The sequence below is a fragment of the Chaetura pelagica genome, unplaced genomic scaffold, assembly GCF_000747805.2.
Source record: "Chaetura pelagica isolate M959 unplaced genomic scaffold, ChaPel_1.0 scaffold18, whole genome shotgun sequence".
NCBI classification, from domain to species: Eukaryota; Metazoa; Chordata; class Aves; order Apodiformes; family Apodidae; genus Chaetura; species Chaetura pelagica.
The window spans coordinates 1,025,659-1,041,433 of NW_009954310.1; the positions used below are offsets into that span (position 1 = coordinate 1,025,659).

A 15,775-nucleotide genomic window follows, 5' to 3' on the forward strand; every position below is an offset into this window, starting at 1 on the left:
AGGGAAAAGGAAAGTGAAGTGAGGTGTCTACTCACCAGTGGGAGGCCCACAGAAGGCAAAGACATGTGGGATCTGCTTCCTGTGACTTTCATGCCTGCTGTCCTCTGGTTTCTAACAGTAGAGATGCAGCTGTCCCTGCTGGAGAGATTAATTTTGGACTCTCCACTCGTTCAGCAAGCTATTTTTCATTGAACTTGTAGGAATATAATATCTATGAGACCTTCATCACTGTTAAATTCAGTTGCAATTGGTCAAGCAGCTGAGAAAGACACTCATGGATGTGCAAAAGACACATGCAAAGACATTCATTTCTTTGTTGAGTTTCCTAAAAAAACCATGTCTGATTTGCTTTCGGGATGTTGATATTTGGAAGTAAAGAAGCAGTAGCAAAAAATAACCTCTGCTCCTACCCTAGAATTACATTTAACCACCAGAAGGCCCTGCTGAGCCTTTAAGTGGCAAAATGCAAAAGAAAAAAGGAATAGTTTAGGTGCAAGACAGCACAAAGTGAGGAAAAAGCAAAGACTGGGTGTGTCTGATTAATGAAACACCAGCTGCAAAAAATCCAGTGAGAAAACAGGAAAGCATAGAGTAGGTGTAAAAACCTAAAACTGCAAAGAAGATTGTGAGGATACAGACACAAGACAGGCAGGCACGGACTAGAAGGCTCAGCCAGAAGTGAAGAGAGACAGAGAAAAGAAAAAAAATTACAAATGTTGAGCCACGGAGACACCACCACTGGCTGGCAGAAAGCAGAGACCTATCACAGAGACACTGCAATGTTTCTGTTTGCTGCTTTTTGAAAACCACCTCGTTCTGAATTGCTTTTTTCTTTTCATTCCCATTGACATTTGGGAAATCTCCAAAGCACAGCACTAGCTAAAGCCCTCTCCCAACCTAAATCTTCAACCCACAGACGTTACTCTTTAGTCTTATTAACCACTCCCCTCAGACATTTCCAACAAATTGTTCCTATGTCTGCAGTCCTGCTCTCTGTTGCCTTTCAGATTAGCCTTGCCCTTTCCTTTGCACTTAAGTTTAGCAAGTGTTACTAATAGGAATTTAACATTTACCAAAGAATTATTTTAACTACAGGTCTAATAGCATCTGTTTGGTGCTCTGAGCCACCAGGAGCCTCACTATCAGTTCCATATGCTTTGTTTTGCCTAAGTTGCTTATAAGACACAGGAAAAACACAAGTTTATAGAAAAGCCAGTTTGTAAGAGAAGTGTTCAAGACCTTGCAAGCCAGTTCCAGGAGGGGCAGCAGTGCCTGAAGGGAACTTTCCCCCTTTTTTATGTTAACCACAACTCCGCAATCATTCATGTCATCAACTTCACCTTAAAATCAATCAGCGAAAGCATTGCTTGTGCTTGTGCTTGGTCTAATTTATTTTATTCTTGGTGGATAAGAAATACTAATGGAAAAATGTTCTAATTTGAATTATTAACTGGAAATTTGTATGATTTTTTTAAACCACTATCAAAACTATTTTGAATTAAAGTCCTGTTCTTGGAGGGCACTGATTTATCTGGCTTGATAGCAACTGTAAGTCACTGTTAGTTTGAATGGAAAGCACTGATGAGGATTTCAATCAGTAAAACCTGAGTGACAGGTTGGCACCAGTTCGCATGAGGTGTCTCAACAGAAACCCCAAAGGATGCATTGGGTATAAGACAATTTTTAGAGCTGGACTTCCTCATCTTGGCTGGCTTATAAGGATCAGTCTTCCTGACTGACAACACTACCTAGGCCAAAGAGCACATGCTCTGCCAGCACTGAGTTGAAGAGAGCTGGTGGAAAGCAGGGACAATATTTGAACACGTGCCTCAGGAAGACACTCATGCTCCATCTGTCCACAAGGCCCCTGCTCCTGAATAAGGCTGTCAATATTGACGGTTCTCAAGTCAGCCTGTGCAAATTCCCTGCTGAATTCTTTCTGCTCTTCAAAGAAGGCAAGTTCCTGCATTTACATCTAAAATTGATTTGAGAGCATTTCTAAGCTTCTGGGTTTAGTTATGCACCCTGCTTATATTCTGGTCCCACAATAGCCATCTCTTCTCTTCTCTGTACCTTACTATCCCTGGGAAAGAAGTTTGTGTCCACAAGAAGCAGGAAATTATCTACACCCTTATGGTGTCCTCCTTTACAATTTTCAGGACAACAGAACTCTGGAGCAAACCAGGGAGCTCAGTCTAACTTGCACCTTAAAAATCTGATAGGTCAGGTAGCCACTCAGTATATTGGGTGCTTCATTTCCCTCAAGTTACAAACTCTCTTTTACTTGTACCTAAAACAGGTACTGAAAGTCTGACCTGCTCTCCCTTCCTTCCTCACAGAAAGCCACAAGAATTCTTACCAAACAGGCAGCCTGCAAAGCACCTGGACACACAGAATCACTGACTCAAGGCCGCTCTTACTGCAGCAGTTAACTGCACAACCATTTCCTCTCTTGCATGCAAGGGATTTGATGCCTGGCTCCTAGCCAAAAAGTGACTGGAATCATACAGTTAAATCCCCAGGAAACACTTTGAAGATTCCTTCCAATACTGATATTCTACATTTCAGAAAAAAAGATGTATCTTTCTTTAAAAGAGAAAAAAAAAACACCACCTTTATAATAACACTTTGCTCTTTTGTAGCATCTTTCATCTGAGGCTATCAAAGCACTTTGGGATACAGATGCTAAGAAATCCATTACAAAAATTATAGATATTCCTAACTTGACTGTAGTCCCTTGCCTTAATTTCCATTTCTTTACTGATACTCTCAGATGGTGTCTGCAGAGATTGATGTAGTTAGTGCTACAGGCAACTAGATAAACACATCTACATACAAATATACACTCCCCCCCCAAATTCATGCTCTCTTGCAGAAAAATAAGTCTTTTTCTACAACACTGTCCACTGTACTGAGTTCTGTGAAGGAAAGAGGTGTGCATACTGCAACACCATCTACTGCTTTGTACGTTAATTCCACTGTGCTTCATTAAACAGACTTTGACTGTTTCTTAATTTTCTTTGAGCAGGTCCCCCTATATACACCCAATATGAGCACACACACACATTCCTTCTGGGTATGAGCCAACAGCTGCAACCCTGAAAAATATCAGCTTCTTATATCATTAACTGAGTTTCCATGGTGCCCTGGGGCAGAGATATTGATGCTTGACAGCACTATCACTATAAAGTAACTTTACAACTCTATAATTTAACTCTATGCTTCCAGTAATATTAAGAGCATTTGAAATTGTGGCTGTAAACCTTGACACTTCCACACAGACTGGGGAGTTGAAAGAGGATGTTGTTTTCCTTCCTCAAAGACAGCCCAAAACATGGTACTGAGAAACAACAAAATACTGGAGAGATGATGTGCAAGGAGGGCACTCTTAGGAAAAACTCCAGGATTAGGATTAATGACACTTTTTGCAATGCACAGAAAGGAGGCTGTTTCTAGGAGCAAAGCAGAAGAGGATGAGGATGCAGATCTCTGGAGGTCCTTTCCTGAGTATGTGTCTGATTTACTTTGAAATCATCTTGGCAACAAGCTCTAAATCAGGTTCAAATAGAAGCCACACTGGATAACATCTGCAGAACTCCCCCAGCTTTATCAGCACTGGATATAAGCAAATGACTGTTTCTTCCAAGGGATTTAACTTCCCAAGTCCCCTGTCAAGTGGCAGACTGATATTCTGCTTGAAGTTAGTTAAGAATAACTGTGAACCCAGTGGTCCCAACTGTGCCAAGAGTCCAAGACACCTGTTCCTGTTAAGCACCTGAAGAGGTTCTAGGCAATCCAAGTTTTCATCCTGTGGCCACAGAAGTACCTTTTCAATGTCCATAAACAGGAGAGAGAGTTCAGGAGTGTAAATATACCGTTTAAGGGATATAAAGCTTCTAATTCAACACATTGAGTGAAGTGAAAAATAACAAGTGATATCTTTTCAAGGCGATTCAGTTATATTGTTTTAAAGTAATGTGAACATTTTTCAGCTGTTTGCAGTGTGAAAAGACCTACCTTGGGATAATATCAGTAATTCATTTCTCTGTTCTTCACCTCTGGCTTCCAAAATACTTTTTGTTTATTTGCTTGTTTTCCAAATGAAGTTTCATTAGATTCATGCTTTACATTGAAGACATTAAAGTGGTGAAATGAAAAATTGTACAAAGGAGAACTGTTCCATCAATGCCTCAGCCCAGGGTTCCAGTCTCCTGGAATATATATTTCAATGAGTAAAATCACACACATAGATTACTAAAGGCCCATCTTTGGATGACAGCCTTCTCCACCTGGACTAAGCTTAGAATTATTATTAAAATACACACACAAAAAAAGTCATGGACACACTGACAACTGTGTTGCCCATCCTACTTGACGATTATTCCCTCCTCTACAGCTACTAGGCTACAATCCTACCAGTTCTTACCTGGTCTCCTGACTCCCTACTTCATGGCTGCTCTTTGGAAGAGAGTAAAACCCTTTATGCTTTCTTATGGGCTCCCTGCTGTGCAGCAGGGATCCAGTTCAAACACTCTAAAAAGTGAATCCAATAGATTTTAAAAACTGTTGATGTGAGACTCCTTTACTGGCCACTCTCAGGTCAGGCTGTGCTGGCTGCTGATCAGCACCTGTAGTGAAAAGCAATTCTGGGTGTGCTATCAGCACAGCACTCAGAGTCCTTCAGCTGGGAATTCATCCTTCCTCCCCCTCTTTTATCCTTTGTTCCCTGCCCAGCTATGAGGCTGGTGTGCATCTAGACAGATCAGCAGTTGAGCTGCTCGTGGTGAATGTTGCAGAGCAGTTTACATGCCTTGTGTCATAAGCCCTGTAAATGCCTAGTAAAACATGGTATTTAATGGAAGCATATCAGCTCATTTTAAATCTTCTTTACCTGGTGCTGAGCAAACTCTTGCTGCACTGCCTTTTTAATCAGTTACCACCAAACGTGTGCCTATGTGAGCAGGGTTTTAAACATTTCTCTGTCCACTTCCAGGTAACTAACTGACAAGCCTACAATCCTCTTATTATGCCTTCGAAACAGAGTCCATTCACTGTTATCTACAGTACATGTTATCACAGGTTATTCTGCAGAGCCAGGCTTACAAAACACATCCTTAACATTTCTCATACACCAGGCACATATCAGTTAGACACAGACCTACCAGGCACACACATACCTCTGCAGGAATGTACACCAGGATGCTCAGGAAGTTACACCTGATGTAGTGCTTTGTTTGCAAGACGAAAATATGAGAGGCATTCCAGCAGTAACCGTTACTGATGCAGTGCTAATTGAGGCCTGAGACATTTGTGCAACCATGTTAACTCTCTCTGTTGGAAGAGGCCAGAAATTCAGCACTCTGCAGGATGCTGCTGTCCCACCATACATGTCCCAGAAGTATTTTCCCTGCACACACTGATCCTTCACTCCTGGATTTCATTTAAATAGTGCAGCCTTATGGGGAAATTTTATTTTTCTACAACACACCAGGTGTAATCTTCTAAATTCTGAATCTCTGAGGTATTTCATTTAGGCGAATGCCTGCAGTCATTCTACTAACTGGAGCAATTTGGATAAGATTGCCACTTTTAAGAACACCTTCTCTTCTTTCTACAAAATTTTCTTACTGTTCTTATTGGAGAAATTACTGTCCACACTGACTGACAATCTGTCTCCCATTTTCATGCATGTAAGATATCCACGCGTCTCAATAATTACAAAGTATGTTTCAGTCACACAAACAGTGAACAAAATGCATCATCTCACCCAAAGTATAAGTGTATGTATTCCAAGCTCAAGTAGAGGTTTGTATAGATCACAATGCTAGCACATAAACCCTGAGGAACATGGAGATTTAAAAAAAATAAAACAACAAACCTAATCTACTTACAAAACAGCATGAAATGTGTTAGTACAGCACGATGATCTTATTTTCTATGAATGCTGTAAAGGAAAGAAGCTGACAGGTACAGTTCCATGCCACCAGTAAAACAAAAGACTATGCAGACTTTTTTCAGCTTTCTCATCTGCCAACAGGAACAACATTAGGCTAAACTAATATTTTTGGAGAACCTGGAGATCCTAATTTTTTTGTGTGTCTATGTGGAGCCAGTATGGCTAGTTTATGAATGGGGGGTGTGATCTGCTTTATAGTCTCTGTTCAAGGCCATAGATTCCCTGAATTTGAGGCTGTCTCTCTATCTGCACTTCTTAATCCAATGCTAGAAGATTTGAACAATTCTAGTCTCCCTGATCCTTTTTCTATTAAAACGAAACAAAATCCTCCAGGACCCAATAATATTACAGTGGGATGAACACAGTTGTAAGAAATACATCTTTGAAGGCAGATTTCCTGAATACTTGCTCTATCAGATCACATTTTTGGGGGCTTACTGTATTTTCTTCATTTATTTGCTTGACTTGCTGTCTGAATGTATCTAGGCAGTTAATAGAAGCACAGCTGTCCTTGGAGGCCAATATGAACTGACTGGCTGTGTCTTTGGTTCAGGTCCATTACAAAATCTGAGCATTACTTACTCACTGACTTGCAGATACCTTCGAAGAGCTGTGCAGGCTAAATTGGAATGTTCTGCAATTGTTTTACTTCTAGTCATAGGCATTTGGGTGATATGAAACTTCTTCCCTGCCAGGACAGGATGTACATAAATCCAGCTGCTCCTGTGCTAGAGCAGACCAGCCTCGAGACTGCTGCAATCAGCTCCATTTCTTTCTGCAACTAGGAAACTGCACACATGAGGAAAAGCTGTCATAAACAGCACTCTTTGTGGAATCTCTCCATTGGAAAGAAAATAAGACCTACCAGGGCAAAATGCCAGTGGATCACACTGTGTTGGGCAAGGAGTCTTCCCTGCTTGCTCTGTCAGGCCAGTCAAAACCAGCTTCTCCTGCTATTTCACCCAGCTATATGAAAATGTAAGTGTAGAAATCAAGCTCCTCCTGCTTGAGCTTTCCAAACATCACCACCAAGAAGGACCTCTGTGCTCCAGCTGCTGATGCTCACAAGCAGCTCTGTCTGCAAAAGGTAAGCCAAGCAAATAGAGATGCTTGATCCCACACCCAAAACCTTTGTAATGTGAAGCATGAAACAAAGGTATTTATGGGAAAGGAAACCAAGCCAGCAAGACTCACAAGTCATGAATAAAAACACACTCAAGGGATTAATGATCCAATAGGGACTCTTTCTACTCCTCACTGCAAAAGCTGTTCTTGACAAATAAGGCACGTAAGCAGTTGTCAGTACAACGAGTACTGAGTGAGGCAAAACATTAAAGGTTAAACTAAGGCACGTGTTTTTAAAACACTGAAATACCAACATAAGAAAATAAATACCTAAACCTAACAGTAATGGCAATTTTTTTTACGTTATTGTGCAAAAAGTCACCTTAATATATTTATCCCCCTCCTTCCCCCAGATTTCACTTTCAGTGGAGAAGCCAAACCAGAAAGCCCCAAATGATTAAGAATTCCTTTTCCTGCTCCCTGTTTTCCCCCCTCTCATTCCCACACAGTGTGCACACATGCATGGACGGTGAAGAATTATGTCTCATATGAAAATTTTCCCCTTGCTACCCTGAAGCTGTAAACCTTTCCCAACTTCCAAACTGCAGTGGAGAGGTAAATAGCTAATCTTTTTCCCTCTGCAGAGGTTTCTAAACCTGTGGAAATTTCAAATGTTACCAGACAGAATGCCAAAATGAAATAACACACCCAAGCTTGAAGTATGGGCGCTCGTTATTGGATTGAGCAGGGTGACTAAAAGAAAACCATAAAAATAAATCATAAGACCAGTCAGAATAATTCTACAAATTGCTGATACATTGAGGTAGCCAGATGGATGTGTGTTTTTTTGAAGAATGAGACATTGCTCCTCTTTGAGCACTCAAAAACGCAAACAACTTTGTTGGTTTTGTTTGCAGGGCTCGCTTTCCATTTCTTTGTTAAAGACCTGGCCCTGAGGCAGCTGCAGAACCTAATGGATCCTTTAGAGCCTTTTGCCTGCAGTTCAAAAGCAGAGAAGATATTTTAACTCAGTACCAAAGATGCACTTTCAAGTTCCGATTAAAACAGTAATAAAAACACAAGGATAATGAGAGAATGAGGGGAGAAATGAAGAAAGAAATGGAAGACTGTGGAAGAGAATGGATCACAGGCTCTCCAGGACTAGTTCCTATTATAAGTGTGTGAGACAATCTCCTACAAGGGGGAAATGGCTTATTTGATCTAATATGCCTTTCTCTTCTTGAATTTCCACAGTATGGAGAATCAATATGAGGGAAATTGAAGAATCAGGAGCAGACTCACATTTCCACTTGTGTGTTCCTATCTCAGCAAACTCTTATTGAGATAGAAGTATTTACCTGAAGTGTCCAGGTCCCACGTGCTGCAAGGGGAGGATGGATTTCAAAAGGATACATGCTTCTTCTGTGTAGGGGACAGCAGAAGTAGGTCCACCCAGTATGTAACTGTAGAATGAGACTTCCAGAGTGTAGCAGTAGGATGTATCATTTAACAGCCCACCAAGGAAACGCCGGCCTGTCCCTGCTTTCACAGCATCTCTGTTGAATGATGTGCTGGACTGCAGGAGGAAGCACACAAACACATAAAGAGAATTTGTGAGAGGAACAAGCAAATGGTTGGGAAGGAGTTAATTAAAATAAAGAACAGTTACTTTCATATTGCCAAATCTTATTTACACTATATGAGATTTTTTGAGAATGGCCTGGAGAGACCATTACTGGGAACAGAGTTCTGGCCACAGACTATAAATAATGCTTTGCAAACTTGTACAAAATTAAACTTGTTTCTCTAGCTTTTCTCCTCCCCTTTCCAATAACACAAAGAAAGCCTGTCATTTGCTTGAGTTGAAAGTGAAACTTCCAGACCCCCTATTCTCAAAAGTTATGATGGACTATTATTTGGATATTGGGTTCCTTCTCTCTAAAGCCTTTCCCTTTATCAGAACCATTCTCCACCACCCCTTACCCAAGACTCTTTTAATCAGAGTAGAAACACAGTGGCATTTTCATTTTTAGTGAAACTTCCTCACCCAAGACATTTGACTGGTTCTTAAGTTAGGTCACACAAATTCACACTTCTCTAACCTAAATATTAACTGGGTGTTGCTCTCTGGCTGGAAAAATATATTGCACTAATTTGCAGCATTAGCAGCACAGTATAAAAGGCAACATTTTGTGCTATTACAGAAGATCTGGCTTTAAGAACCCCACAGCTTTATGACTATTTGTTTGAGGGGTGGAGAGAAAGACTCCAAGTATTTCCAGAAATGACTTCTAGTTCTCCTTTGGAGGCCAGACAACTGGAGATTAAAGGGGAACTCCTCTCCAGGTTGATTGAAGTTTCAAAGCTTGTTCCTACCAACTAGACAGAAAACTGGATTCTGATTTCATTGCTGGTTATCAGTCTCTATTCACAAGCCTCATAACTGTTAGACTGAGTTGATCTGGGCTCAGCACAAGTTAGTAACCAGCACACCAAAAAAAAAAGAAAAGTGCTTAGTAGATCCAACTCGGACGTGTTGCATAAAAGGCTTTAATATCTTCTGCTTTAAAGACTTTTACTTTGTCAGAGAAACATAAAGAAGCCTTAACACAGCTTGCTGTTCAGTCATCGTGCCCATGGAGAATTCCTTGAGCTATCCAGAGTCCTCCTATTGAACCTTAAGGCTAACATCTTTTCTTGTCAATACAATGCTACTATTTATCCAGTCCATCTCCTCTCAAAAACAGGAGAAATAAGATTTCTTTCATATTTAAAAAGTAGATGCAATGGTCAAAATGTTAAAGCTTTCTAGACAAAGAATATCAGACTAACACTGAGCAATAATTATTGATTCATAGTGTATACCAGAAGAAATAAAGGATGAAAATAGCTGTGGGCTTATTAACATTCTGAATGTTTTGAAGTCTCTCTCATACTATAAAAAGGAAGGCTTTCCAGGTTAATTAGAATAAGATGGAATTGGGTTTCTTATTAGCATTATCTATAAGAGTCTCCAAATGCAACTTGGTGTCTTTGAGGTAACACAATATTTAGTTTTATGGTAAACTATACACAGAATGTATTCTGATATGAATGTATCATATCATTTCCTCCAAATTACATGGCAGAAACCTTGAGGGTATTCTGAATACCTATGGGACAGGGAGGTAAAGTGTTCATAAGGACTGATAGGGAAATTAATTGTTAATTTTATATGCGGAGGAAATGCAAGAGGGAATGTTCTCTGACTTCCTGCAAAAGAACCCTTCAGAAGGCTCCTGAGACCCTGAAACTGAGGCAAGTTTTGTGTTCAGTTAAAATTCAGAAACCCAGCAGAAGATGATCATGCTCTGGGGATTGCTTCGTAAATCAAGTAAACATTGATTTCGATGGATAGTGCTTTGTGTTCAAACAAGTGCCTGTGGTGGAACATCGAATGCACGAAGCATCAGCTGACGAATGTGTGTGTGTGCAGCTACCTCAAAGGAAGAAGACAACAAACATGTCAGAACATGATATTGTGTGGTTTGTGAGCTGAAGCATCACTCACAAGGGAACAAGCTAATTCCTTGGCTGTATTTCACACAGGGAAAACAATAAAAATGTCAGAGAAGGGACTCCAGGCAGACATTAGGGACAGAGGTGCTGCAGTGATTAGGAGACTTGGTTACTGATTTGGAATATCTGTGAAGATTATGGAATCTCATCAACTATGTTTAAGAAAAAAATGGAGACGTATCTGTTTGAGTATAGTTCATGTCTTTGGGATGCAGTTTGGACATGAGAGTCTTTCCAGCTCTATTTCCCATGATTCCAGCCAGGCTAGAGGAAGGTTATGAGTTGAATTCCTCATAGATGATTCTTGAGATAAATCTTACATAATATTTTCATCACAGCTCTTGGCAAGGTAAAGGAGGACCATGCCAACAAAACTTGCTGATGACACATTGTGGAATGAATCACCATTATGGAGGAGGTTCTGAATATCATACCAAAAAAAAGTAGTAGGATGACTTCGAGGAGCAGAGTGATCGTAGTCAGATGGAACTCAGCTGTACAAGTGCCAGGTCATGTACTAAGGGCCTAATAAAAACAATCTCTGCTATAAGCTGAAACCTCATCAGCTGGAAATAGATGAAGAGAGAATCTGATGTATTACTTCACTGAAGTGATTTTTGCTTTCTGGCAGAAAATAGCTCAGAAGTTGGATCTGGTTATTGGCAAAATTATACTTGCCATATTTCAAAAGTGAAGCATAAGTAGTTCAAATAATCTGAAGAAAGTTTTATAAATGGCCAAAAAAAGCCCTATAAAATTTGTGCATTTCCAGAGTTTGAATTTTTACACTGCTATTTCCTTGTCTGGGTTTTATTTTGGGGAGAGGGTTTCTTTCTTTTTTGTTTGTTTAATAGAAGATGTCCAGTTTCAGCTGTGTAAAATTACTTCAAATGCCAATAGCATTAATAAAATCACCTTTTCATTTCTTTGCCAGGTAGTGCTGTGCTTCCAGGAATAAAAAGAAGCTGAACCTTAACTTAGGTGCCTAAATGTAGATTTTGGAAGTTACATTTGTCTTAATTCACAAAAAAAAAATAATAAAAAATGATGGCATATATCAACTTGATGTCTTGAGTAAAAAGATATCTGATTTGACTCAAGAAAGTTGAGGTAGAGAAAACAAAATGTAAAACCTTATAAATATGAACACTTGCATGCTTTAAAACAGCAGTGTGGGGTTGGCTCTAGAGCAGCTGTTGTAAGGCAGGATGTGATTTGATTTGTTTCAGATGAGAAGAAAATGACAGAAAATTCAACTAGTGACAAGGAAGGGCAGCAGGCACTTGCTTGAGTCCAACTTTCTACTCAATGTTTCGAGTCAAGATAAATGGAGTGGAGAAATAACCAGGCAAAACTTTAACTCCTCACCAGAGTTGAGTTTGGCAAATGATCATGTTGAAACAAAGCCTTTGAAAAGCCATGTATTATTATGGCAAAGAAAGACCTTTTGCACACACATTAATCAAATTCTAGTCTGGGGAAAAGAGACTTGAAGTGGGGGGAAGGGGTGGAAGGGGCAAACAAGAGTGGGGAAGAACACAGGTAGTCGTCTGGAAATGAGTCTCTCAATTTTCTGGGAGAATCTATTGCCTTAAAACCCTTGCAAAGCTGAAGTCATCATTAAGCAAATGCACTGAGCAGGCACAGCAGGAGAACAGCTAAACAAACATTTATTTCTCTAAGGCTGAATCGCATGGGAGTGTCAACAACAGCAAAAAGCACAAAGTCTGGAGGGTGGGGGAAAATACCAAAGACTTTGAAGTTCCTAAATAGGCCTATTTGTACAAAATCAACAGTAATTCATTATTAAAACACATAGATACATTAAAGCTCACAGAAGGACTCTGCTTCCCAGTCTGTGTGAGAAAATATAGTGAACAAATAGCTATCTACAGGATTAGTAAATGACAAGCAACAAGAATCCAGTGTTAACAGAGCAGAGCAGGAAGGGTGAAGGATTCACCCACTTTTCAGTGGGAAAAAACCCACCAGAAAACTACACCTGGATTTCTCACACACTTGGGAGCCTCCAAGTGTGCTGACCTTCTCTCTACATCTCAAACATTAAAGGCAGCTTCACCAGGCAGCACAAAGAAATTTGCAAACCAACTGGACATTATTCAGATATTGCAGCAGAGAGAGAGATGTATGAAAGGAAGTAAGAAAAAAAATGCATGCAAATTCTTTTTGGAGTGGTCTCAAAGCAGAAAAAAGAAATCTTGGCCCTTGGTGAGACCTCTAAATGTGCCAGAACCCCTGCCCCTAGGGTGGCCTTGTCTTTTGGCTGGTTAGGAGACTTTAACACAGTGTCAATTAATTCAACCCCCTGATATCTAGTGTAGGAGTTCAACAGCTTAATCAGCTCCCATATGGCTGAGGAATACTCCCTGTTTCTCAGCACTGCTTCATCACCTTGCTAACAACTACTAGAGTGAATGCCCTCAGCAGTCCATACTCGTCAAGTAAGGGCAAGTAGTTTACTACATGCCTGTATCAATCTATCACAAGAGAGGCTCCAAAAGACAGAGGAAGAACAGCACATTTCTACACATTTGAGACTGAATTTGCCCAAGTCCACCCTTCGGCACCCTGATGGACTTGGAATCTGAGTGACCCTGCTTGGTGGGAGCTTCCACTGGTGGGACCTCTTCCTCAGCACATGGCTGACTTCACCAAAGACTTGTCTTGCTACAGCATCAGAAAACCTCAGGTTGCACAAAGGAAAAGCATGGAAGCAAGACCCGGTAAATCTATGTCCACTGTTCAGTGGAAGAAAAGATGCCAAAAAGGGCTGAAAGCAGGGTTTGTGTCCAGCCAGTGATGGATAAAAGCTCCAGTTCTACTTTTCTCTGATGGCAGGGCAAACAGACAGGGCACAAAAGGGTATTTCTACATAGAGGACTTGTTGGGGAATGGATCTTTGTCGTCCTCTGAAATGTGTTAGGGAGGAAAAGAATCAAGATATGACTACAGTGCAAGTCAGGCTTTGCCAGGCTCCCAGCATGGGAAGCAGGGTATAGACCACACAGCACTTAAGATCATTCCCAAGATGTTTCTCCAACCCAGTAAGACAAGAAACTAAAAGGTCCAAATAACTCTGTGAAATCCACAATAAAGAGAACTTCCCATTTGGAGATACAGATTGATGGTGTAGGTCCAAGGAAGTGTTTTACAGAAGGATGAAGGCTATTGAACTGTTACGCTCACAAGAATCATAGAATCATGTTAAAAATCCTTCCTGGAGAAAAACAGAGACACAGACTCTAACACAATTAATAGAGAATGGTTTCCTATTCCAACACAATTAAAGCCACACTGGGTTACCCTTTGCCATTTCCATTTGGAAAATAAGCTGTATCTCACAACTGAGGCTAACTATCCCTTAAAAACAAAACAACAACAACAAAAAAAAACAACAGAAAAATGGCTGACTTTTTGCTCATTCTGTAGCTGAGCAATAAGCACTTTACCTACTGGGGTAAACTGGGATTATGCATTACAAATTGCTTCATGTTCTTCACCTGTCAGCACCAGCAATGGCCAATGCAATCAGGAGTCACTCACAACCTCCCCAGAGTTATCCACTGTTGCTGCTCTTAGAGCTGAAGAGCAAGCTTTTTTCCTAAAGCAGGTCTGACCTCTATAAGCCCTCAAATCACTGCCCCAGTGTAGCAAAAGAGTGATAATAAAAAAGTTAGTAGTTAGTGCTCTAGAAAAAAAGGAATAGCTCACTTGTCATCAAGGAAGAATAGATGTGCCACTGGGAAATGGACTGGAGCCCAGACAATGTCAAATCCATCTCAGTGAAGAGTTTTACAGTATCAGCTATAACTCACTCACTCTCATTTTCTAGAACACTTTATTGAAGTCTGCAAAAGTTAGAAAGAGAGCACAGAAATGCACTGTCTCTGAAATCTTTGCCACAGAAGATTCTAAGTATCAGTATTACAGACTGTGACTCTTCTGTTTGCCCCTCTGTAGGCTGCTCTGAGAGGGGTGGCAACTGGCAGCTCACTTTGCTCATACGGGTGGAGCTAATTACTGGTGTGCCCAAAAGACACTGCTTTCACCCTGCCATTCTAGCAGCTGCTGGCCCATCAAGCTGTCTTACAAGCAAAACTCGATCTTACTTCTCTGGAAGCACTGAAGAAACTTCTTTCTTCAAAAACCACCTTAACTCACTCCTCACACCCACCTCTCACCAGCTCCATTAACTCTCTTAGTAGACTGGAAAGCCTCTGTGTTAAGTGTTTTTTGTGGTAGACTAGCAAGCCCATGCCAACTGGGTCTGGAGCCTTGGAAGTCATAGCACCTGGGAGGCTACTTTCAGGCAGCCTTCTTCCAAATTTATTTTACAAACAAGCAGCAGCCAACATCTGAAATGAAGATGGGATTATTAAAATAAAAAAAAGAGAGGAAGGATTATGAGAGCAGAAATGTGATAAAATGGGAACAGAATTGAAAGTTACTTCCTGACTCATCTCACCTTGCAGCTTTACCATGTGCCTGATGCACAGGAGGAAAATATATTTCATCTCAAAATCATTTGTGAGTACTGAAATTTGGGAAGAGAAGGCTTGAAAAATCCAGGATAATTTCAAAGAGGGATCTCATTATTTGGAGTTTTTCCAGATCCCTAAGGAACAGCCAGATTGGACTGGTATTCCCATGAAACAGGCACTCTCACTCACTCTCACTGACAGCTCTGCAGTTAACAGCATTCTCCTTTCCTAACTTCTGTGCCTGGTAGGAAACACTAAGGTGGGGCAACAAACTTTGGGTTTAACAAGGGAATATTCTCTGAACTAGAATCTGATTTGCAGAAATCTGAAAAAAGGCATGTACAGGAGATCTGAAACAGTTTGATCTGTCCTAAGAATGTTAAGAGAAAAGCCTGAAAATGAAACCTGAAGACCAAATAGCCTCAAATCCTTAGAGATTTCCACCATTCTACTGCCTGTCTTTTTTTGTCCTCTTCCTCCTGCTCAATGGAAAGCAGGCAACAATCTCCCTTTCTTAAAGGCAGCATCACGTTGTAGGAGTACCACAAACACAAGCTGCCTAGCACCGCATTGTCAGGCTTTTAGAGTGCAATTCTCCTCAGAGAAATAACAGTTTAAAGGTACTTTGCCACAGCACACACATCTGCTCCTTGGGGGGCTTCATTATCCCTTTAATGTGTAGTGAAACTCTTTC

The 15,775-nt window shown here is 40.6% G+C and overlaps 1 protein-coding gene across 1 annotated transcript in view; it reads right to left on the bottom strand.

The window, feature by feature from the left end:
• AGBL4 (ATP/GTP binding protein-like 4) overlaps window positions 1-15,775 on the bottom strand; it is a gene marked incomplete at its 5' end in the record, with an annotated part of 892,811 nt that overhangs the window by 77,269 nt on the left and 799,767 nt on the right. Inside the window, one exon of the mRNA XM_010004032.1 lies at window positions 8,435-8,597. Coding sequence (XP_010002334.1) covers window positions 8,435-8,597 — 163 coding nt within the window. The remainder of the gene's footprint in view (window positions 1-8,434; window positions 8,598-15,775) is intronic.